General features: G+C 31.4%; 3 protein-coding genes and 1 pseudogene across 16 annotated transcripts; 1 reads left to right on the plus strand and 3 right to left on the minus strand.

The window, feature by feature from the left end:
• Nucleotides 1–179: 179 nt before the first annotated feature.
• Nucleotides 180–2,874, minus strand: LOC110653130 (ras-related protein RGP1-like; annotated as a pseudogene).
• A 1,451-nt stretch (nucleotides 2,875–4,325) lies between these two features.
• LOC110643693 (transcription factor bHLH130) lies at nucleotides 4,326–7,848 on the minus strand. 6 transcript variants are annotated; one of them, XM_058134981.1, is made up of 8 exons: nucleotides 7,516–7,848; nucleotides 7,084–7,183; nucleotides 6,308–6,917; nucleotides 5,359–5,663; nucleotides 5,099–5,269; nucleotides 4,935–5,000; nucleotides 4,761–4,829; nucleotides 4,326–4,657 (listed from the first exon to the last, which is right to left on the minus strand). In XM_058134981.1, the coding sequence occupies exons 3-8, from the start codon at nucleotides 6,894–6,896 to the stop codon at nucleotides 4,586–4,588; spliced, it is 1,272 nt and encodes a 423-aa protein (XP_057990964.1). In that variant the 5' UTR covers nucleotides 6,897–6,917; nucleotides 7,084–7,183; nucleotides 7,516–7,848; the 3' UTR covers nucleotides 4,326–4,585. The 6 variants fall into 6 exon arrangements, with proteins under 6 accessions (XP_057990964.1, XP_057990965.1, XP_057990963.1 ...); XM_058134982.1 differs by having other exon boundaries at nucleotides 7,084–7,197; XM_058134980.1 differs by having other exon boundaries at nucleotides 7,017–7,115; nucleotides 7,516–7,847.
• Nucleotides 7,849–12,897: 5,049 nt separating this feature from the next.
• On the minus strand, nucleotides 12,898–18,649 carry LOC110643685 (SURP and G-patch domain-containing protein 1-like protein). Of its 3 annotated transcripts, none has more exons than XM_021796146.2 (9): nucleotides 18,436–18,649; nucleotides 17,045–17,491; nucleotides 16,099–16,225; nucleotides 15,843–15,949; nucleotides 15,213–15,347; nucleotides 14,369–14,527; nucleotides 14,091–14,273; nucleotides 13,236–13,414; nucleotides 12,898–13,090 (listed from the first exon to the last, which is right to left on the minus strand). In XM_021796146.2, exons 2-9 carry the CDS (start codon nucleotides 17,460–17,462, stop codon nucleotides 13,064–13,066), a joined length of 1,335 nt encoding a protein of 444 aa, XP_021651838.1. In that variant the 5' UTR covers nucleotides 17,463–17,491; nucleotides 18,436–18,649; the 3' UTR covers nucleotides 12,898–13,063. The 3 variants fall into 3 exon arrangements, with proteins under 3 accessions (XP_021651838.1, XP_021651836.1, XP_021651837.1); XM_021796144.2 differs by having other exon boundaries at nucleotides 17,045–17,504; XM_021796145.2 differs by having other exon boundaries at nucleotides 17,045–17,526.
• A 755-nt stretch (nucleotides 18,650–19,404) lies between these two features.
• LOC110643682 (uncharacterized) lies at nucleotides 19,405–22,609 on the plus strand. Of its 7 annotated transcripts, none has more exons than XR_009143580.1 (5): nucleotides 19,405–19,652; nucleotides 19,743–19,843; nucleotides 21,749–21,809; nucleotides 21,888–21,941; nucleotides 22,149–22,609. XR_009143580.1 is itself a non-coding variant. In XM_058135490.1 (5 exons), the coding sequence occupies exons 1-5, from the start codon at nucleotides 19,655–19,657 to the stop codon at nucleotides 22,164–22,166; spliced, it is 444 nt and encodes a 147-aa protein (XP_057991473.1). In that variant the 5' UTR covers nucleotides 19,405–19,654; the 3' UTR covers nucleotides 22,167–22,609. The 7 variants fall into 7 exon arrangements, 5 of the variants coding, with proteins under 5 accessions (XP_057991473.1, XP_057991476.1, XP_057991475.1 ...); XM_058135490.1 differs by adding an exon at nucleotides 20,971–21,092 and having other exon boundaries at nucleotides 19,405–19,843; XM_058135493.1 differs by adding an exon at nucleotides 21,024–21,092 and having other exon boundaries at nucleotides 19,405–19,843.
• The last annotated feature ends 2,043 nt before the right edge of the window (nucleotides 22,610–24,652 follow it).

The following is a 24,652-nucleotide window of genomic DNA, read 5'->3' on the forward strand; positions in this document are numbered from 1 at the left end:
ATGCATCATACTAAATAATTACCTTCACCAGAATTGGGTAGATGAGAAGAGTCAAATAATTACCTTCACAAGAGTTTACTGTGATATAATAAGAACCCTGATATAATAGCTCATACGAACAAAAATAAAAGCAACTCACTACACCACAAAGAAATTGGACAGTTACCAGATTTTAAAAGTGATCCTAAATTGAACAGTATAATCCATATCCCATTCAAAGTCATCTAGAAATAATCAAATATGATATCCTCTAATGTCAACACTTTCCTTGCCAAAATTCATATAAGGCTGTATGTTGTAAAATATAATGGCATATGTTCATGTATGTTGTAAAATATAAGAGAAACATTTCTGTTTCAGCTGCCAACCACAGCTAACTAATTATAATGTGATGTGCAAATTTTGGTTCACAACCATGTAATCTTGTGTATATCACAACATTTCAAGTTTGAACTACAAGCTCTATATGCAAGTGTGCCAGTACGTTCTTGAGAAAGTGTAGAAACTCGACACCTGATATACAGAATACAATGATCTATCGTCACATAAAGAACTGTAGTCATGTTAAGCATGAAAAAGCATGAACTTCTACTATAAATTACGAAACCATGTTGATTCTGAAGCTATAAAACAGCAGGTTACCTGAAATTATATAAACAGTAGAAAAGTGTGAGGTGCAGCATGGAAGGAAATTAATCCTATGATCGACAACAATCTGAACTCCTTGCTCCCAATTCTGGCTCTCTTCCAGGGACAACAATCTTGGTTCCCTTGAGAAGTGAAGCATTTCCTCCATATTCATGTTCATCATTTGCAACAAGGCTCTTCTTGCTGACAATTCGATAAATCTCTGTACGGACAGAAAAGAAAGCTGATTCAACATTAGTTGATTCAAGGGCTGATGTCTCCATAGAAAACAGGTTTTCCTTTTGGGCAAATTTTTTGGCATCCTTAGATGACACAGCTCGAAGGGTCCCCAGGTCAGACTTGTTACCTACAAGCATGATGACAATGTTACTATCAGCATGCTCCCGCAATTCCTCTAACCACTTGGCTATATGATCAAATGACTGACGCTTGGTTATGTCATAGACCAGCATTGCCCCACTGCGCCTCTGTAGTATGCACTTGTCACTGCCCGATAACTAAGATTACCACAACTATTTACACAATCAATAAATGCATCCATTATCAGGACTTAATTGTAGAAGCAGCCATGTAAGTATCCTGTTCAGCATAACAGAAGATTAATGCAGATATATCATATAAACACACGTCATGGGTAACAGAAATTAGAAGGTGACTTTTTCTCACTCACCCATGTATGTGCCTATCCAACTTTCTGAAGGAACAGAAATTCTGTCTAGTTCAACCTAATTAAACCATTTTCAACTAATCACAAATTCACAACATCGTTTTATTATCTTCACTCTCTTCAGTTTGTACTAGGTTACTGATCCTCAAGGGTTTCCTCACAGTTCTTCTATCAAATGTTAGCAACCACTTCAATTTTGTGATGTTTGCAGGTCCTCTTATGTGCTGATTACTAGAATCATAGATAATCTTCCGATCCATCACACAACATACTCACATAACTGAACTTATCATATTAAGCATTTGTCTCTTTCTATCCCAGTATTTTACTTCAGAAATATATGGTTTCAAACCAACAAATGACAAAATGGTAATGCAAAACATCCCAAAGATGCATGATACTTGCAGGGCAAAAAATATCAATGCCTTTTCCCATCTTCATTTCAACCATTACGGCACCTTATTTTCTACTCTGCCTAGTTCCAACCACAACTCATTAAATTCCGAGACAATTCTGTGGCATCAAAAAGAAAATTTTTCAGGTAGATTCACTCATCACCCATCCACCATTGCTTCACCTGTGAATTACATACATTAAGGAATTATGTCGATAATTTCTGCGCAGGCATTACAAAAGAAACAAGTATTCAAGAGACCAGCACCTGTTGTAATGCACTAGCATGTGGATACAAACTCCGCTGCTAATCACATACTTCCCTAATAGAAAATCACAGTGACAGAATCTTTCATTTATTTTTTATATCACGCATTTACTGGACAGCATAAAACTATCATTTAGAAGAGTAATATTTCAAGAGAATCATTCAAGCACATACAGGTAAAGAGTTAGCTTCTTCTTGTGTTCATTATGATGCATGCAAATAAACTAAATCACAGCTCAATATCCAAAAATTTTTGTTCTTTTTCTCTCTTTAATCAAAACTATTCACCTAAACTCCAAGTGGGAGAGAAAGAAAGAGTACCGTTCTTGACCTGCGGTGTCCCAACTCTGAGCTTTGATGGTTTTGTAATCAATAACGAATGTTTTAGTCTGGAACTCAACTCCGATCGTAGCTTTCGAATCCAAACTAAACTCGTTCCTTGAAAATCGAGCCAAGAGCTGTGATTTTCCGACCGCAGAGTCTCCGATCAGTACGATTTTAAACACGTAGTCTATCTTCTGATTGAAATTCACTTGCAAATTCGACATCCCACTTTCTCTTTCTCACTTATATCACTTTCGAGCTAATTTCTTTATATTTTTACATAAAATTCAGAGCTTCTTACAGTAGAGAGAGAAAGAGAAAGGGAAGAAATGTATATCTAATTTCTGGGAGTTGAAGCATGAGGGAAGAAAGATCAAAAGCTGTAACTAGGTGAGGTTTAAGCGAAGTCTGAGACTGGATTTGATGGGGAAATTGAAAGGAAAAGAGCACTGCACAAGAGGAAAAAAAATTGTGCTTTTGACAGAGGAAAAAATCTAACAGAAGCAGAGAGAGGAGTCAACGGGAAGATACTAAAATATTTGAATTTATAACTCGTTTTTTTCTGAGTATTTAAAAAAAATTATAAATCCATCAACTGTTAATAATTATATATTGTTATGAAATTTTTAGATGAATTTGATTTATCATACAATATCAATATATTTGTGAAATTTATTATTTATTTTATAATTATAACTGAATTTAATATTAATGGAGTTTTGATCAATAGTGTTTAATGTCAAAACTTTGATGAAAAATTGATGGAGAAAAGAAGGAAATATGCCCTCTAGTGTAGCTGGAACAAGAACAGGAATTGCATTTCTTCATGTTTTTACAGGATATCTCATTGGAATGGGGCAGGACAAGGTGGATATCGCTCCTCCCACCCCTACCTCACAAGATTTTGAGGTTGGAGTGGGCATTTTCCCTCGGGATGCGGAGCAAAACGAGTTTCTCCTTGAAATTTTTTTTTTATTTTAATTTATTAGTATATAATATAAATTTATTTATTAAAAAATAAAATATAATTAAAAATATAAATTTTATATATTATTTTAATAATATATTTATATATTTTATTAAAATTATAATATTTAAATATATAAATATATAAAAATAAATTATTTTTTAATAAAAAATAAAAATAATATATTACTAAGGCGAGTTACAGGATTTCAAAAATAAGGTCTCGCCGTCCCCAATTCACACAAATTGAAATCCCACTTCACACAAATTGAAATTGATGAGAGATCAGAGAAAATTAATTAGATTTGGGACGAGATGTGTCCAAAAACTTTTGCCATTCCTGATATCTTAACTCTAAAAATTGATAATTTATGAAAAAAAAAATCTTATATCCTAGGCCTACTTATATATTTAATTTTATATATATTAATTGTTTATACTTGGCAATAACTTTTTAAGGAAGCATTTTTATATTTGACCATAGTCAAAACACTGTCTTTCTTATCTCTTATCTATATTGTTCAATGATATAATATTTATAGTATATTTAGAGATTGAGAGAGTAATTAATGAAAAACTACTAAGTTTTAGAAGTTAACATTTTAATGATATCATTATTTTTATATTTAACAGCTAATCCAACAATTATTTTTACTAAACATTTCTGCTTTAAATCACTATATAAACAGCTAACCAATACCGCTAATATCTAATAGTTAACGGCCACTACAACAATTAATAGTACTAAAACAGTCAATAACTATTAAAATAATTAATATTATCGAACAAACTCTTAGACTCAATCTGATTTTAATAGAAAATTATTTTAATTCAACCATTATAGATATATCGATTATATTCTAACAATTTATTTGGTATGTTCCAGCGTGAATCTTATCTAAATTAATTATAAAAATGTATTTATTTTACATTCAATGAGTGCATCAAATAATATGACAATTTCATGAACACAGCTCATGCAAGATCCCAATTCTATATCTTCAAGTTTTATCCTCTTATCAGATTGTTGGATCAATTCACAACTAGAACATTTAAAGGTTACAAAACACAACTGACATTTACATCCAAGAAATTACAACATAAATATTTGCTAAGCAACCTATCTTCTTGAAGAATCCTACAGTACAGGAGGATCTGATTTAATTTTTTTTCAGAAAGAGATTCATCGATAAGACGAGTTAAAGTGAACAATGCAGCATCACAATCTCCTATTCTTCTACATTAAATTAACAATTAAGTAGCTAGTTACTCTTCTCAGTCTTTCCCATTTTCCTAGCTGCTATACGTACAGAAACAAATCAAGCAGAAGAATTTGAATACTGTTTCTGTTTACTAGAACACATGCACTTTGCTCTAGTATCTTTGAGGGTCTGCAAAAGAAAGAAGAAAGATAGGTAAGAGAAGGTAAATGTAGTTGAAACTTGAAAGATCATGTGACCCATTGATTCATGATTGGTATCTTTTATATATTACCTCGACCTGTTTTTGAAGTTCTTTAATGTACTCAACTGCTAAATCTAACTTATCAGCTGTGCTAGTTTGCTGCCAAGAAGAAAGATATTAAAAATACTTAGCAACTAATAATCACCAAGTTTGAGTCACAATTTGAGAATGAAAAATTAATCTAGACCATGAAGTTTGAATTACCTTGTCCATGTTTGGGAAAAGATCTTGCAGTTTTCTCATTCTTTCACTAATTCGTGTTCTTCTTACCTGCAACAGATACATATATCAAATGGTTAATTCATTGTTCTTGTAAATAAAAAGGAAGGATTATTATTGGATGAGTCAGTAGGTTAATTGGGATGTACCCTCTCTGCGATGCTTCGAGGGTGAGTAGCGCAGCCCCTTTTCGCTCGAATCTTGCAGGGAATAGAACCTTGAAATTGCAGAAACTTCTCTACGGTAGCCATCTCTGCAGCTGTCTTAGGCAAGCTCAGGTGGTGAGTCAAACCCGTCACGCGATTTCCAGAATTCTCACTCTGATAAAAGAATGATGATAGTATTAGCATTTCTACAAAGAATTTAGCAGAATGAAACAAAAAAGCTACATAATTTCCACAAATTCTACCTGATTGCCCATCATGTATAGGCCAGAAAACACATTCTCATCATTACTTCTAAACCGCTTAAAGTCATTCGATGAAGAATCATCCCATGTGTCATTTGCAAAATTCATGTACTGTCTCTTTCTAGTGTTCCCTTCAGGACTACTTGTACCAGGGTTTTCATCTCCAATTTCAGCAATCTGAGGCAACAGCCTCTGCCCTGAAGGGAAATTTAGATGATTGCTTAACCTACTATTTGATGGATTAGCTTCTCCATTCAAGCCATTGCAAGCTCGAAAACCACCCACATCTTCTGTTACAGTGAAGCCTGTTAACCATTTAGAATTATTCATCAATGAATTAATCTTTAAACAATGAACAATAAAGAATTAATTAGTCATAATGGTTAAACTAAATATTTCATGGGAACATAATTAGGATCTAATTAAAACTAAAAAAAGCTCAATTTCACAATCAGGATTAAGATTTTAAAAACTGAATGAACATAACTCAGCTGCATTGACTAATTTTATTCCATGATTCTGGACTATACTCTGTTTCTTTCTCTGACAATTCAAGTAATTCAATGGGAATAGAAGAAAAAGGAGAAATTCGAAAAGTCAACTTTCTTTGCATAAAGAAAAACCTTTAGCTCAGATGCCTCCAAGCCAATCCAGGAACAAGAAGTCAAAATGTTCCATTGCAAAAAAAGTGAAAGAAATGTAAAGAGCATTTTCCTTTATTCTCAATTTAACCTTTTTTTTTTTAATTTGACAAACCAAATGCCACCATATCTTCCAGTCAAGAATTCAAAGGAATCTTTAAAAAATATATAAATATAAAAAAAAATCCTTCTACATTTCCTCTATTTATTGTCAACTTTCTTGGAATATATATATATATATATATATATTATTACCTATTAAAATTTTTATGTGAATTCAAGTAAGAGCAAGAAACAAAGAACAATACCATTGTCAACGCCTAGGTTGTAGAAAAATCCAGCTGGAGAGCTGTTTTGCCTAACAAGATTGGATCCATTCACAGTACTCATCTTTGAAGCCTGCATAGATTTCTCCAGAGCCATTGAATTCATAACACCGAAAGTGCTATCCAGAGAATTGCTGACATCCACAGAATTTCCATTATTAGCCAAATTATTGACTGGTGAACTTTGATAAACCATTTGTGAATCATCCATTTCTTGCTTCATTGCTGGTCTTTCTCCATATTCTTTCAAATTCTGAGAATTGGAATCCCCTGAACCATTATATGTTGACATAAATCTTGCCAACATTGCATCCATCTCAGGGCTCGAAGGTCGGAAATACTGAGAATCTTCGACTTCAATGCCACCGCCGCCACCATTACCCCCATGGCCACTGGTGCCATTGACAAGGCTCTCAATAAATGAGCTTGGTGCTGACCGATAACGCATTAGGCCTGAATTATGCTGGTGTTGCTCTTGATGATAATTATGGTGATTCAAATCCATGAGTTCTTGATTCCTTCTCAATTCTCCATCTTGGTAGTTGAAACTAGGACTATACAAAAGACTCATGTCTTCTTGTTCTGAGGGTCCCTGAAAACCACCAAGAATACCATACATCATTCAATCTCCTTTTCTAATCTTTTCTTGCTAAGACCAAATTGCAGATAATTCAATGGGAAAAATATGTACCTGAACAGCTATTAGCAATTCCAAATGTAAATAATGCTTTGGTATGCTTGAGCACCAGACCTCTAACCTTTGCTTAATCTTCAAAGTTGCTTGCTTGTTCTTCAATAGAATAAAATGCCCAAGAATGATCAACTTTTCCTTCAAAGTAAATCCAACCCAAAAAAAGGCTGCAAAAAACCAACTAAATTGCTATATTTCAATGTAAACTAAAGTCAAATAGATCAAGCCTTAACAAAGAACAATTCATAGAACAAAAATTAGAATACAACTCTAAACCAATACCCAATACATGTAAATAAGAATGCACTTAAATTATTTGTTTTAATGTGCAAGAGAAGGAAAACAGCTTTGCTTGTGCTCAGAATCTTTGTTGATTTATGTCTATTAGCATTGGCAGCAGCTTAAAGACAAAAGAATCCACAAGAAAAGAAAAGGGCACAGGTACAAACAGAACAAGTCTCAACTCAAATTAACACCATCTGAGCTATCAATAAAGTACCTTAGCCTTCTTGGGTCTTAGCTTTTCTCACTCTTTTACCTCTGCAAAACACTGAAATCAAGAAAAAAAACCAGGAAGAAAGCAAGAAAGAAAGAGTCCGGGACCTGAACAATCTTGTTCTTGTCTCTCCACATATGTACATATATGTACAAGTATCGTCACATAAAAACACTCAAGATTGAACATAATTACAGAAGGATGCCATTGATGATGTGGTGATGCAAGGTGGTCCATGAAAATTAAGCTTGTAACTTGACCAAACTACCCTGGAAAGATTATAGGAATTTTCTATTATTTTAGGTTCTTGGTTTCAGGACATGGGGAGTGTCTGTTTGTGCCAACATGGTATTGTTTATGGGTTTGCTTTAGTTCCGAAAAGATAACAGATTTAATAAAGAACGCGAATGCGATGCTTTGCTTATGGGTCAAGCGACTGTCTCTAGTGTGACATTGAGAGTTACTGTTCATATAAAAGTGAAGGGGAAAATGGGAAAATTACAAGAACCTATCGTATCAGATGGTTCGGTTGATCTTTTGGATAAGGTACAGAGCCAAGGTGGTGGGTGGCTTGTTTAATTAGATGGCTGCATCACTTGTTTCTTGGAATACTCAAATGCGATATTTTTTTCCCCATTTTTAAGGGAAAAAAAAAAAGCTAATCTTATAATGAAATATCCACCTTAACCAATAAAAATTTAATCTAGTGATACGAAAGTTATTTTTAAAAATTATTAAATTTTAAATTTAAATCTGTAAAGAAATTATTTTTTAAAAATATATAATTAATAAAATATTTATTTTAATTAATAAATTTTAATTTAATAATATTAAAATTATTTTCAAAAATTTTTATTTTGAATTTTAATTAAATTAAATTATAAAAAAATATTGTCTTTTCTTGCGTTAATAAAATAGTGTAGAAAGGTAAAAATTACCTTTCATAAATTATTTTAAATTATTTACTATCTTCCAATAATTAAAATTTTATTTAAAAAAATAATATAAGATTAAATAATATATAAAAGATATACAAGTTTTAATTAGTGATATTAAAATCAGTTTTAGAATTAGTAATTAAAATTCAAAATATATAACAAAAATATATATGTTTTAAAATATTTATATTTAATATAAATAATTTAATTTTACTTAGACTATAAAATTTACTAAAATAAGAAACACTAAAAAATAATATATCCATTTTAGAAATAAAATAATAATTAACTCTAGGACACTTTTGCCCTCAAAAGATGTTGATTTTCTTAAGCTTTAATTTTTCAAAATTTTGTTTTATATGGCACATGAGATTAATCAAAATGAAAGGGCTAAGAGGGGCTTAGGAAACACTTGGTCACTTTCCTTTTCCTTTGAATGATAAACAATGACTTCATTAATGGCAACCAAACCATGGGATTAAAACAGTGTCTGGTATTGCACAGTAACCCCACATGTCCATATTTCATTATAATGATAACAACCTTTTAAATAAAAAACTAATCTTGATTAATTAACCACACACATATATAAATTATTATTTAAATTTTTTATTTTAAAAAAATAAATTAATTAATTTCATATTTAAAAAAATATTTAATTTCTCTATTCTAATAAAATTAATTAGTTAATTTTTATTAAAAAATGAAAAAAATTATCTTTTTTTTAATTATCTTTTTTAATTGAAAATAAATTTATTTTAATATAATTAATTGACCCAAACCAGGGACCAAAACAAGGTCCGGTTTTCAAAGATCCATACAGCTAATTATATTTCAAATCAAAACTCTTGAGCAAAAGATTCATAGAAGAAAGGAGAAGAAGACAAAATTAGGAAAGAAAATAATAAACCCTAATTATTTCAACCACACAGACATGTGTAGCTGTTCAATGAATCAAAACCATTGACCCGAAAGGTCATATGATAAGCATTCACACGTGGGTTTTTCTTTTTTATTTATTTTTTTTATTTTATTTCAACTTTTAATGATTATCGGCTCAGTGCAAGCTAATTGTTGGATTAAACTCTTGAATTAAATTAATACCACGTTAATCTCATGTTGCTTGTCTAATTATCAACACAATTTAAGACAAAATTACAAATAGACATCACTTTTTTTATTAAAGTATAAAAATAAATAAATAAATTACTATTTTTTTTAAACAAAAAATTCATAAAAATATTCTTTTTAACAGAAATTTAATTTTTTTTTTTATAATTACATTTTTTTTTTCTTAAAGAACAGACTGGTCAATAGCAAAAACTCAAACTGTGAAGAACTTGAAATTGAATGAGTCTTCTCCAACCACCAGAACCGGCGTTATGAATATTGTTTATTAGTTGACTTTTCTGGTTTTCGCCTTTTCTATTTTAGTGGCTTTGTTGCCATTCATGAAATGTCGACCTTTACTCATGAGAAGAAGAAAGTCATGAAATATAGATATTTATTTGTCACCCAATTAGTTTTATTTCCGACATTTTGCAGGTGAAAATCATAAATTTGATGTGAAGTTTATATATATATTTTTCATAAAAATCCTTAATTTTTAAAATTTCATATTTTTACATATTTTATTACTTTATTATTTGGTTGATGTTATAGAAGGACTGACAATTAGATTGAAAAAACAATTAATTCATTTATTTTATAAAAAAATAATTTATATTTGTAAAGTATTTTTATGAAAATTATTTTTTTAAATATTTTTTATAATTTTTTTATTATTTAATTATAATATTAAATTAATAATAAATATTTATATTATGTATGTATAAATATTTTTTATATTTTAATGAAATTATTAAAATTTAAAAAAATAATATTTTTAATAGTAAATGAATATTCGTTAACCCATTTTCTCGAACTATTCATATGATGGCTTTTGGAGCTTATGTTGAATTTATGTAACAGGCAATTTAATATTGCAAGAAGGTCATATATATATTTATGATTTTATCCCAATTTTACAAATTAAGCTTTTTTTTTTTTTTTTTTTTTTTTTTTTTTTTTACTAATTGGGATTGAAGAGAACCATTCCTTTAGATAAGGACAGAAATAATTGGACCAAATGGCTGTGATGATCATCATGAACTTCCTATTGTTGATAGTCAAATTTCAAAGCGTGGAGTCCAAGGTCTTCCCTAAGGTCACCATCCTTTATCACTCCACCATCTTCTTCTGTAAATTCTTGTAATACTAATTAATTGCTTGTTAAATTTCTTATTTCTAGGTACTTTCATTTTAAAAAAAATTAACTTTCTTTGTGTGATTTCAGGGCTCGAATTGATATGAAAATATACCCATTCACAGGTAAATTAAATTTTTATATTTAAATTTATTAATTTTTTATATACATTTTAATTAATTTTACACATATTTTAATATAAATATCTTATATAACTATTATGAAAATATACCCACTAAGCCACAACACCCTGCCTGCCTCTTTGATTTTGGATATTAATATTTTAAACAATTGAACAAAACTTGAGTAGGCAATTGAAATAATGGGAGTCACCAACACTGCCTAATAGTGGCATTTTCAGCCTTATTGATTGGAGCACATTAGTTATTCACTTTTCATATGACTCATATCCTCTCATTAGATGAGGTTGGTGAAAAGGTTGGATTTTGTTTATTGGAAAAATGGAATCTCTCCCTCCCAAAAATGCATAATCAAATCAAATTTAAAACACTTCCTTTTTTTTATTATTTAAAACAAAATCATCAATGATCATAAAAGGACAAGTTTTTGATATCAATTAAAAATAAAAAGTGATTATGAATTAATCTTAAGTGCCTTTGTTTAGATGAGGTGTACCCTAAAAGGTGAGGGAAATAGAGTAGCATGGATTTAAAGAAGCATTTTATGATTTTTTTTTTAATGGAAAAATGGAAGGAAAAGTGAATCCATGACACAATGGCCATATGTAAAATTGGATCATAGCGAATATTTTTTATTTTTTTCATTTTTTTCATAGGAGACTCCTCAATTTAAAATCAGGATATGACACTAATTTTATTATGGAATTATAGTATAATTTATATATAAGTCACTAAAATGGATGGCTAATAAGGTTCAAACTCTTAATTTAATAAGAACATTAATAAAGTCTTATCAACTGAACAAACTTTTATTGATAGTTTTATATTAATTTTAGATTGATAGGCTTCCATGAAACATGCCTCAAAAAGCATAATGAAGCATTACATATGGAGGTACTTTGAAGCTAGTATAGCTTAATTGTTATTACATTAAAAAAAAAAAAAGGAATCTCAACATCACCTTCCACTCCTTTTTACTTCTTTTTCATTTTTCTCTAACAGCAACTCTTTGCAAAGAAATTTGATGGTTAGAGTGATTTAGTAAAATGTGATTTTGAGGTATATATATTAATCACAGTCACTAATGATGTAATTATATAATTTAGATTATTGATTGATGTGAATTTTATCCGATGATAAAGTTTATTATGCTTTTAAGATAATTTAATTTTTAAAGAATATATTATCAAAAAAGATAATCATAAAGTAGATTAAAAAAAAAGTAAAATATATATTCATAACTAGATTTAGTTTTCTTTATAATTTTTATCAATTAAAATCATTTTTAAATAAAAATGATAAATAATAATTAAACTTAAGTTTAATTTTAATAATATTAAAATTATTTTTAAAATTATAAAATTTTTAATTTAAATTTCAATCAAATAAATAAATAATTGAAAGTTTATTAAAATTTTTTTACAAAATCCGACGACCTCGAGGCAATGAACATAGTAGTGGACAGGGAAGAATTTTTCAATACATGGTCAAATGATGAGCATTGACCATTTGAAAAGTCGAAAACTTGCTATAAATAAAGAAAAAAAAAAGGAATTATAAGTCGGCCAGTAAAGAACAAATACCTCGCTTTCCGACACTTAAGAAAATTGCTCCTCTAATAATGAGTTGTATCTATCGCCTCTTTCATCATGCTTATCCAAAGTATATGTCCTCTACATATTCTTTCTTTTTACAATAATAATAATAATAATAATAATAATAATAATACATTATATTATATCATTAGAATTGTTATAAAATTATAAATTTTTTTGTTAACACATAATTTGTAAATATTATCCCATTAATTAACAACAGGATTAAATTTCATTTCGCTCCTTAAATTTATTATGCATGGTCTTTTTTACCCAATTTAATATGTTAATTCATAATTTACAATTAATTAAACTCAATTCATTCAAAATTTAACATATGTTTTTCTGTTATAATATTTTTTTTTTATTATTTGACCAATTGACATTAATTGGAATTAATTTACTTGAAAGGCATATCAAGAGGATCACATTTATGGCATGTCCACTCTAGTGAAATGAAACCCATATGAAAAACAAATAAATAAATTTGTCATTGAACACCAATTTCACAAATAGCATCATCCTGTCTTACGATATAATTTAATATTCCTTTGTAAAGTATAATAAGTAGTTCAATCCCTATTTATTTTCCAAAGATAGGTCTTGACAAACAACTAGCTTCAGTGAGGTTGCTCAGTAATATGCTTTTCGAGGGTTGTTCTGCAGAGAAGAAACAAGAGAGCACTATTAAACTTTGCAATTTTAAGGCGGATGTTATCAATAATTTACTGAATACGATCAAAGGAAAATGACAAGAAAAGACTTTTGACACAGAATAACAAGTAAAAATAATAAGATGTAATACCAAAGGATTTGGTCTGTAGCGGTAACCAAGCATCATCCGCTTCTTATACTGCTCATATATATCATCGTCGGCAGTCACCTCTCCAGGACGTTGAGCACCAACACCCAAGTTGTCCTTCTTTACATTACCAGCCATGATGGGGTCTGCAATACCGTTTCTCGAGCTCCCCAGTCCCTCACCTGAAAGCCACAGCTCCCTTTAACAGGTCTTTTCCTCGTATAACAAAGCACTAGGAAATTATTTCACACACACAGACAAGTCCGAGAAAAATTTCAGAAACATTACACTTCAGGCAACAATAAAAATTGCTGCCTAATTGAAGCTGCAAAAACAGTTTGCTCCTCACATCACAGACAAAAATAGTCAGTCTTCTTAACTCAAATCCCAAATAAAAAAATATATAGCCATTTTAATTTTACAACAATTTCTTCAGTGGTCGCTCAGAATCTATACACATAGATTGCAATTTGTCTAATAAAATTGTGAAACCTACTTTTAATCCTCTATCAGGCTCACACTAACTCATTATACTAATTACCTTTTTATGCCTCCATTCAGTTTGCACCAAACAAAATAAGCAAACCGGAATGAAGCCAATACTCGCCAAATTTACAAGAGTATTCTACATTAAGTATTATAAGTAAATAACAACACAAAGTATGGAATTCTGCCAGGAATACAGAACCAAAATCATAGCTAAGAAAATTAATTTAGTGCATGTGTACCTGTGGGAACATGTCTGCACAGGATGTGAAGAAGTAAGCATGCAAATGGGGAGGGGGGAAAGAGAAAGAGTCATATCCGCATATGAGAGAGAGAGAGAGAAAGAGAGAGAGAGAGAGAGAGAGAGAAAACCTTCTTTCCAACCCATTTTGGACAACAACTTATGCCCAACATTATTAGCTTGGATTTTGGACCTTTCTATAGTTTCTCTAGCAGCTTTTTGTGCAGTTACATCATTACAGCTAGCCAAAAACTTCTCAAGCTCTTCTGGTGGAATGTAGTCACCCATGTGATGACCTCTTTTTCCTGGAGGTCCTGTGCCAAGAAAATATAGAAGTGAGTCCATTATTGAAGACATCATACAGACACCAGAGTTGTTCGAGTCAAAAAAACAAGAAGCATATGTTAACCTTGAAGGGAAGGAGGCGGGGGCATTTCATCCTTTGACTGTTTAGGCTGCCTCCTCCTCTCTTCTTGAGCAGCCTTCTTCATGTAGAATTCCATCATTGCTATGGGATCAGTACCTTCTGGAGCACTAGATTCACCTGCAGCTGCAATATCCAAAGTAACTGCAATACACAGCAGTTTATACTGATTAATATTCCATAATAAACATGTCCCACCCTGAGATGAAAGCCAACAAGCAAACAATTCTATCATCACTACACATAAAACAAATAAGGTGGTGACATACCAACTCACAAAAACCTCTCAACGAGGTAAAGTAAACCCTTGAGTAAACACAATGATGTGACTACAAGTAAGTCAGTAAACCTGAGGCCTCCATATTGAACCTCATTCATATGGCAATAATAAATGCAGTATAAGATCAAAAGCTCTTTTTTAAACTACATTCAAAACTAGAAGTTGATTCATAATATCTAAAGAAGTTTCAGGCTTGGCACATCCAAGAAGAGAAATATCTTTTGAGTAAAAAATGAGAAACGAACAATCATTGGGACCCATTACACATAGGAAACACAGAAAAGAATAGAACGGAAAATTGGTGCAAGAAACTAAAGTATCATAACACTGAAGGGTGAGCAGAAACACTAACAAAAAAGGATCTGAATGGACCCGAGACTGAAAGTTTCATGCACGATTGCAGCACTGCAAATTTGTATTATTTAACCTCCCAGCATGTTAGCATGTAACATTTCTATTGGAAAAGTAACATAAATTTTTTGTCCATTGGAAAGAAATTAAACATAACTCTCATGCAAACCCCATAAACAGAGGAATATATGCTGTTACCAGTTCTTCCTGCTGATGTTGTTTGTGCTGAAGTCACCGATACAGGCTCATCAGTGGCTTCATATAGAGCTGAGGCAGGGATTTGGTAATTTGGTTGCTGCTGAGGCAGTTTAGAAGCTGAAGAACTTGTAGCACCTACATAGAAATTCAAATTTCACTCTTGAGATGGATAAAATTCAAAGGAGAAAACTTACAAACCAAATGATTTCAGAATCTTTAAAAAAAAAAAAAAGTGCATAACATCCCTGATACCAAACTAGTTAGGGTCAGTTCAATGATCTTTTTTCACTCGAATCCATTCTGTTTAGGGCCATATTTATTTGCATTGCCATTTTAAGATGTTAAACATTAAGAAGCCGAGACAAACATGTTCAGAATGGCACTACTAGATTCAGAGAAAGAAGGGAAAATAATAATAATAATAATAATAATAATAATAATAATAATAATAATATGTACACAATACGCATCATACTTGAAACTTCAGCAATCCTATCATACATACATACAAATAAAAGCAACCAATTGAAAACAGAAAAGGAACATCCCCTCTACTTTCCATGAAAATGAACCAACAAAAATTCAGCAGGCAATATTATTATATACAAAGACAGTGATCCAACTACACACCACTAGGAGGGATTTCAGAATCCCTAGCCTGTGAAAGAGCCCTCTCCTCTTCAGCAAGCCGAAACTCATAGTACTTGTAGTCTGAGCAAGTCTTGTCAAATAGAAATCTGAAAATAATATGACACACAACAACAAGTAAGCCTTAATCCCAAACTAGTTGGAAATAAATAAAATATGAAGTTTTGAGGGCACAACTTGAAAGAACATATAAGCATTGAAAAAAATAATGCATAAAGTGATATTATACATAACATACTTAAATGGTGTGTCTCCAGGGTTCTTCTGGCGTGTGATATGCTCAAATTGCCTTCCATTTTTTGCAACAAAACTTGCTAGTTTGTCTGCAACTTTCTTCACTGTAGGATCACTCGGGGAAGGTGGTGCTGCACATCACTTATAAAACTGATTAATACCAAGAGCATGAACAAGGGAATTCAAATTACTCTGTAGCAGGCGTGCCACATATGCCAAATCTTTCATTGAACATCTCTTTCCACCAATGTTGATTGGTACTTAAGGTATAAGCTGCATTCATCAGACAAGAAATATTCAAGAATGTTTTGCCCTCTTCATTTGCCCGTTCAAGATCATAGTAGACATGTCCAAATGATTCTTTGATCGCACTTACTTAATGAAGGGGACAAATTTTAATTTTTTTAAAGCTGAAAAGAGTTTTTTTTTTTTTTTTTTTTTGGGGGGGGGGGGGGGCGGGGTGCGGGGGGTTTAAGAGATGCACACATCTCAAGCCAAAGGACAACAGAAACTATTAAAACTGGTTAGAATCAAATAATCAGGTATTCCATCTGTTTCAGGGAAAGGGATACTTAGGCACAATCATTTCATTTAGTCTAATCATATGCTTCACAAGAGAGGAGATGAAAAGAGTAATGGGAAGAACCATGAATGTACAACACAAACACCAGAACACAATAATTCAGGACAAATTCACGCATTTCTAGAATGAATACAGGAATGAACATGTGCATTCTAAATTTCTAACTAATTATGAATGATAGCTAGAGTCCTATTTGGCATTAACAGCAGAGGGAGAAGTTATCAAACATCAAACTAAGTGCAACAATTAGAAGTAACTTTAGTGTAATCCCTTCTCAAGAAGTCCAAATAAAAAAAATCAACAACCTTCAATTGCAACTACAATCAAAAGAGGGGGAAAAAAGGATATCTATATAAGCAGTAATTACCAACATCCACTTGTTTTGATTGTTCAGAGGCATCTGGTTGACCCAACTTCTGCCTTTTTGCTGATGTATCACCTGAAACATTCCCAGCATCTGCTTCATCTTCATCCTCCTCATCTTCGCCCAACTTAACTGGAGGAGCGACAATTTTTGACTTCTGTTTCAAACTGAAAGCAAGTTTGCCCCCTGAAGGAGGCTGTGGGGTCTTGCTTGCACTATTAGCCTTAAATTGCATAGTTATTTTACCAGAAGAAGGTTTAGGATTCAGTGTCCCTGAAACAATTGTTTTGGGTTTAGATTCCTTTTCTGCGGCACCTATATCCTTCTCCTGGTCCTTTCCCTTGTCTTGCTGAAGTTGTTTGAACCTCTCCATGAAAGAACCATCATTAACAAAAAGACTAGAAGGTGCTTTTTTATCCATTTCCAAAGGGCCAACTATACTCAGGCTGTCTACAGGAGGCCACTGTCACAAATAAGCTTTCAAGCTATTTAGACATAAATGTTAATCTTTAGGACTGATCTTTATGACTATGAGCTTCTACATTAATTAGTACAACAATGACCATAATTTCCATAGAAAACATAAATAATACATAAAAAGAAAATAACTGATTATTCTACTAATGAGCAACTACAAAATTAACATCATCACCAACCAAACACTGAAAGCCTACACTCAGAATAGCAACACCTTCTGCCGCACAATACTCAACTCAACTCAACTAAGCCTTTATCACGAGAAAGATTCAAATTTCACTTGCAGAAGGAATAAAGTAACTTAAACCTTTATAGCTGCACATCTCCATTAATTTTCAAGAGAATAAACAACATTTTTTTTTAAAAAAAAAAAGGAAAGTTGAATGCTAGACTTGAGAACATCAAAAAGATTCAAGCAGCCAGAACATCAAATTAATCACTCCCACTAATTTTCATATAAAGGAGAATAGCATATCGAATGTTAAAATCGCTCTCTACCCTAAACAACCCATTATTAGCTATATAACTCTCATCCTTGCCATCTCGAATTTCCTTTCTCCTAGCCACAAAAAAAAAAAAGACGAATGTGGAGGGCTCATCATATTCTTCAATCAAGGAGGTCAACAACAAAAACATCACCTTTGCAAACCTCGTATAGCTATAGAAATAAAAATAAAAATAAAATTAAAAAAACCCTAACACTAACTAAAAAACCTCAATCTCCTTTCCTTGGTTACATAATTTCAATCAATTCTTCTCAAAATTAGAGTAGATCCACGAAACAAAACCAATACAAACCCCAAAAAAATTGCACCTAATAAACACACATCAAAACAAAAAGCCAAAAAAATTAACTTTCAACTAAAAGGAAAAAAACCTAGAAATCACATACAATCAGGAATTCCAAAAAAGCGTACCTGAAACGCGTTCGATGAAGTGAAAAATATGACCTAGACCAGTAATTCGTGGGTTTTTAATTGTCGATCGCAAGATTATTACTCGGGATAGGTATTGAAAGAAGATATTGAGCTAATCTCTGACCTCTTATCTTCTAACCGTCTCCGTCGAGGTAGAAGAGATGGAGAGAGAGAGAGAGCGAGAGAGGGATGAGGGCTCTGATTAGAGGTTGCTTTCTCATATATGTTATATAATTTGCCTTCATGCCTTGTGGAAAATAAAAAAAAAAAAATTAAAAAATTAAAAATTAAAAAAATATATATATATATATAAAGGCATAATTGTTGGGAAAATATTTTTTAAAATTAACTACTATTTAATTATTTTCTGATTTATTGTTAATTTTTTGTAACATGTTAATTTATGAGTTTTTGTAAATAAACAATAATTATTAAAATTTATCTTATTTATTATTATAAAATTTTAGAAATTATCTATTTTTATCACTATAGGATTCTATAAAGGCATAACTGCATGAGTATGGTCTAATTCCAAGTTGGGATGGGAATCAGACTAACAGTTTAATCCCAAGAGGCTGGGATTGTTTTATCTGATTTCAATTTTAATTTAATTTGTTTTAATTAAATTTAATAATTAAAAATTTTTTATTTTAAAAATTTAAAATTTTAAATTTTAATTCAAAATTAAATTAAACCAATTAAAATCTATTTATCCTATTTTAATTAAATTTAAAATAATTTTAGTTAAATTTAAATTTAATTAATTTTAATTTAAATTTATGTCAAGCACATATGTATAAAAACTTAGTATCACTAAAGCACTTCTCCTCAACTAGCTTTTGGACATCATTTTCTCAAGAGAAATCTATATAATAATAATAATAATAATAATAATAATAATAATAATAATATTCTTATGAAAAATAGTGAGGAATAAGATGAAACAAACAAATTGAAAATGGTTCGTTATTCAATTGTGGACATAAAGAATGGGCAAATGGCAGCAACTTCGATAGAAGAACGAAGCCTGCCAACCCAACTGCAACGCACAATGGACACTAGCGGTAGCTTAAACCCATAGCCATAAGCCCTTAACCCTTCCATTTCAGTTCAAGAACCCTTCTTTTGCGTCCTCTCTACTTAACCCAATTCAAGAAGAGGCATTTCCATTCTGCTCTTCCTTCTACCAACGCGTCTCTCCTCTCAATGTTCTTTATGTATGACTCCATCTTTACATCTGAATATGTATATTTGTATGTTTGGTATTTTTGTGGGTTTTTTTTTCTTGTTTTTTCTTGTGGTTGTAGCTGAAAGAGGAGATGGAAATTCTTTGCCACATGGAATGGATGAGGCTGTTATTGAAGTCCCGCGAAATAAGCTTCTTCGAGTGGTATTAGTGTCTCCTCAGGTACCATACATAGTTTAAGCTTCAAATGGTTCAGAATTTTGTATTTCAATTGCAAATTCAGTATTGATTGTGTCTCAATGATGTAAGTATTTTGGTTTTGAAACTTGTCTTGGTATTTTATTGTTCAGGGTTGAATGATTTGAGCTTTTTTTTTTTTTTTTTTTAAATGTGAATTTAAGCTTGTTTACAATTAGATAAATGTCAATGAATGAGCAAAGAATGGGGGAAAATATTGAACCTTTGTGTTCTGTATTTAGTGGAACTAATGTCTACACTTTTGGAGCCAATTGATCCAAGATTGATGCGATACTGATTTCAGGATATTGTCATTTTCCCAAGAGGCATAAATATCAAAGCCTGTGTTTTATTTATATACCATAGCGTGACACAAGATTCTGCTAGCCTGCTTGGGTCTCTTCAGGAAGCCAGTTAAATGACGGTGTCTGGGTGGAGTTAGGGTAGAAAAGCCATCGGAGTTCATGTTGATTCTTCTGTGTCCAAAAGTACTGTTGCATGTATGATGTGCTGAATGTAACATTTAGGTGGTTCCTGCGACATGTGTGCCTTAATTGAATGTCTATACTTGTAAGAATGGGAGTTAAAAAAAAAAAAAAGAAAGAAAGAAAGAAAGAAAGAAAGAAGAAGAAATCTAAGCAGAATGCATAGCTTTCCATCAGTAATGTGTTTAAGCCAATCTTAATCAGAATTGATTTGTTAACCAGCAAAACATTGGTACCGTAGCATCGAGTCTTCATGCTCTACAAGAGTACAAAATAGAAGGTTGGTTGGTTGAATCACATTCCAGCATATCATTTGCTATGTGTTTCTGCAGTGTGAACCACGCCTATATTTCTTACTAGTTGGTAGAAACTGGTTATAGAAGTTGCTTGCAATGATAGGTAGGTTAATGTGGAGTAAATTGTCACTGGTTACTTTCTACCAATCTAGTGTTTGTGCAGAAAAAGAGGGAAATTTAAACTATTTTAAATCATTTATGGGATAAATTAAATAGTCGTCCACGATATTGACACTTTTTTACTACTCCCTTTATATACATCAGTAATTTTGCACCCTGAAGTTTGGTGGCAATGAAAATACACTTCCCTTCTTGTTTCTTGGGCTTGCAGACTACCTCAATATGTCACCTTGCTCCGAGAAATATTTATTTTGTCCTTGGCAGATACCAGGAATCCCAGGTTGCATTGACAGAACACGTGCAGCATCGGCTGTTGCGCTATGCCTACTTGGGGTGAATATTGCAGACTGGAAAATTCAGTTCCTTTCTCTTTAATTTATTTATCTTTAATTTTGTATTGGCAGAAAGATAAATAATTTTCCTATCCTTGAAATTCATCATCTTATTTGGTATAAATTCTTTTTTGACATTCAATGAGCATCTCTTCCTCTTTTAGCCCCTAGGATTCCGAGTTGATGTGAGAAAACTAAAGTGTGCTGGACTGGATTACCGGCCGCATCCTTGCATATCTTCTATATGGGATCATTTCCCATTAGATTCCTCTGCAAAATTTTCTGTTTGCTACATTTAGATGTGTGCCGGGGTTTTGAAGAACTTGTTGCTTGATATAACAATCAAAAATGCAAAGACAATAGACTTTTTTTTTTTTTAATCCTTAAAAGTTGAATTCATAGCATTTTCTGCTTCCTTTAACACATGGAGAAAAATACTGTTTTTCTTTCTTGTTGCGGTCTTTGAAACTACTTGATGATGTACAAGCTTACCTCTCCTGCTTCACACAATTGCCAGCATGTTAAACTGAACTGTGTTTCGATTTTGAGATGTCATATTTCCATTCTGCACTTGAAATTTTTTGTTTAGTTGTCTGATATCCAACTCCTATTACAATTATAGCTAATTGCCCGTCTTCTATTAACTCGCTGTCTTAGATACGTGGTTGTGAAAGTTCAAGACTCTTGGGCAGAGTTACTAGACTACTTCAGGCAACAGGTTACTTCTTGAACTGATAATGGAATTTTAAAACAGTCATTTTCTCTGATTCTTAATGGCTTTATTCCTTTGATGCAGGAAGGTGATAAGCGTTTGTTAGCATTTACTAAAAGAGGAACAACAACTCATTCGGTATTGTTTTCCATGCTTTTGATCTCTTCCTGGTGTTAGAGATTCCATCCTCATGAAATTGTTTGTGTTGCTGATTACCAATGAATCTCATTGTATCACAATCTGTGATACTCCCACAATTTTATATCTTGTTGGATTTAAACCAGCAAATTAACCTACATCTCTTGAAGTAAACATTCTACAACTTGTGTCCGATCGAATTTGCAGGGATTCTCCTATATATAGAAGAGGTTATTACCTCATTTTTCCTCAGAAACAAGTGGCCTACCACCTGAAGCCTTGCCTGATTGTAAAAGCGAAACCTTTGGCAGTCGAAACATTTGGATTCCAATGGTTGAAAATGTCTGGATCTCTCTGTTAGTGTTGGAATTGCTTTGTATGAGGCTTCAATACAACTAGCTATAAACCACCTTAAGTTCCCTTCTGAAATCATGTTCATTAACAAGTAATCATTTATAACTGAGGATATATTTGCTTGATTCTATTGTATAATTGTTTTGTGCTCAAACCTGTAACTGCAGGAATAGAATTTTTTTTGGGGTGATGTAAGAGGCATTTTTTTTTAATGTACACAATTTGTCCTGCCGAGGACTCAAACTAAAGATCTCACACCTGTAGAGACAAATTCAGTACCACTAAGTTAAGGTTTATTGCCTGTTGATATAAAAGAGGCATTATTTGTCATGCTATAATTTCAATTTTGTATGATATATATATATATATATATATAATATATATATAATTAGTAGTCTTTCAGTATGCCATTTTTGTTATTGTAAAGTTCTAATTACAAATTTTCTTTCACGAATTTGCATTTTAATTCAATGGTTTCTATTTTGATCAATTTCAGTTTGTTGCAGTTTTATCTAGTTGACATAAAATGAGTGAAATGAAAGGATGAATAGTGATAGCAACGGATGAATAGTGATACCAACAGGTAAAGTGTTGATCTCAAATCTAATTAAAATTTATTCTTAACCGCTTGAAATAGTTCCAAAGTAATTATTATTAATTTTATATATTTTAATTGATAATCTACATAAAAAATTATTTTTATTAATAATTTATGTTTTAAAACTTTAATAATTTCATAAAATATATAATTTTATTTTATTTAAAATAAAATATATAAAATTTATAAACATTATTATAAAAAACATATATTTTATATTTAGTTAAGTATTTATATAAATGAATCTGAGTAATTGATACCCAGCATATAAAATATAAACTCGATTGAACCCGTCACAGATATTATTCTTTAAATCCGAATCCATTTTAAATCAATTACATAATACTGAAATATTTTATTAGGATTTTACCGGATTGTGTATTAATAAAAATCTGACCATTGCCATCTCTAAAGAGAAAACCTAAAATGGCATAGAGAGAATAATACGGAATTAGTTTCAAATAGATCTAAATGACAAAAAAAAATTTATATAATCAATCATAATTAGTTTGGAATTAAGGTTTAATTATTATTATCGTGACTAAATTTAGGCTTTCAATTTTAACAATCAACGAATTTGAATTAAATTATCAAAATTAAAATGATTAAATTAAATTATAATTTCATTAAAAGGCTTAATTTTTTTTTATTAGGAGTGATAAAAGAAAGAATTTTGTATTTCTAAATCTGTGTATTACAAGATTTACAGGATTCTATATATACAATTATAATTGAGCTAAGAAAAGAAAGAAGATTGGTAGCAAAAATAAAGCCTAAATTAAAGCCTAAATCAAGGTCCGTAATATTAGGTTAATGACAAAATATTGGGTCAATAACAGCTTAATACAAATATGGCAGTTGTATTCTAACATCCCCCCTCAAACTCAAGTAGGCAAAGTATTTGCTAACTTGAGTTTGCAAGATAAGTTGTGAAATCGCCCAGGCGGATGAGCTTTGTGTAGACCCTTATTTTGTGATTAGTATGTGCATTGAGGCCGTAGGAAACCCGATGATGAAAAAATTATATGACTGTAAGATGTAATTGGAGGCATGAAGCTGAATTATTAATTTCGTGGTATGATCTTAAAAATAATAATAATAATAATAAAGTTTTGGGGAAATTAATTTAATTAAATTTAAATAAAATTTTATTTTGTTTAAATTTAATATGGGTAGTTCTTAAATGGATCTAATTAAGTTTAATTGGACTCCATAGGCCTAAGAAAGCCTAGTTAGAAATTTTAAATGGGACCCATTTAATTATTTTCTGAAAATTAAAATAACAAAATATCTCTCTCCCCATTGACCCCACTCTCTTCCTCACTCCCTATTGGTGCCACCCCCTTTCCCTCTCTTCCTATTGGTTGGAACACCTCACCCATATCCCAGTCTCACTCAAATTCTTCAATCTAAGTTGTTTAAGTTATCTGAACCTTATCACCCTAGGACTCCAAACCCTACCACACCTCTTCCTCGCTCCCTATTGGTGCCTTCCATTTTTTCCTGTCTTCCTATTAGTTGAAACACCTCACCCATATCCCAGTCTTATTTGAATTCTACAATCGTAGTTGTTTAAGTCATCTAAACTTTATCACCTTAAGACTCAAAACCCTATCACACCTCTCTCCCAAAACCCTATAAATACCCTACTAGAGAAGGGAAGAAGAGGAGAGGGGAGAAAAGAGGAAGAGAAAATTTAAAGCTATAAGAAATTTAAAGACATTCAAGACTCTTTGAGTTCTTCCTTATTTTTTCTTTT

This window comes from Hevea brasiliensis, chromosome 14, assembly GCF_030052815.1.
Source record: "Hevea brasiliensis isolate MT/VB/25A 57/8 chromosome 14, ASM3005281v1, whole genome shotgun sequence".
Classification (NCBI taxonomy): Eukaryota; Viridiplantae; Streptophyta; class Magnoliopsida; order Malpighiales; family Euphorbiaceae; genus Hevea; species Hevea brasiliensis.

What these genes read in the sequence shown, in the direction of transcription:
- LOC110643693 (XM_058134977.1), bottom strand. Translation starts at nt 6,947, where the DNA reads ATGATGTATGGTATTCTTGGTGGTTTTCAGGGACCCTCAGAACAAGAA. An exon ending in CTCGAAGCATCGCAGAGAGG is followed by an intron (nt 5,001 to 5,098) that starts GTACATCCCAAT and finishes TATCTGTTGCAG; the next exon opens with GTAAGAAGAACACGAATTAG. An exon ending in TTTTCCCAAACATGGACAAG is followed by an intron (nt 4,830 to 4,934) that starts GTAATTCAAACT and finishes TCTTCTTGGCAG; the next exon opens with CAAACTAGCACAGCTGATAA.
- LOC110643685 (XM_021796146.2), bottom strand. Translation starts at nt 17,462, where the DNA reads ATGGATAAAAAAGCACCTTCTAGTCTTTTTGTTAATGATGGTTCTTTC. An exon ending in AACATCAGCAGGAAGAACTG is followed by an intron (nt 14,528 to 15,212) that starts GTAACAGCATAT and finishes TGTGTATTGCAG; the next exon opens with TTACTTTGGATATTGCAGCT. An exon ending in CAAAATGGGTTGGAAAGAAG is followed by an intron (nt 13,415 to 14,090) that starts GTTTTCTCTCTC and finishes TGTGGCTTTCAG; the next exon opens with GTGAGGGACTGGGGAGCTCG.
- LOC110643682 (XM_058135489.1), top strand. Translation starts at nt 19,655, where the DNA reads ATGACTCCATCTTTACATCTGAATATGTATATTTGTATGTTTGGTATT. An exon ending in TTGCGCTATGCCTACTTGGG is followed by an intron (nt 21,093 to 21,748) that starts GTGAATATTGCA and finishes TCGCTGTCTTAG; the next exon opens with ATACGTGGTTGTGAAAGTTC. An exon ending in TAGACTACTTCAGGCAACAG is followed by an intron (nt 21,810 to 21,887) that starts GTTACTTCTTGA and finishes CCTTTGATGCAG; the next exon opens with GAAGGTGATAAGCGTTTGTT.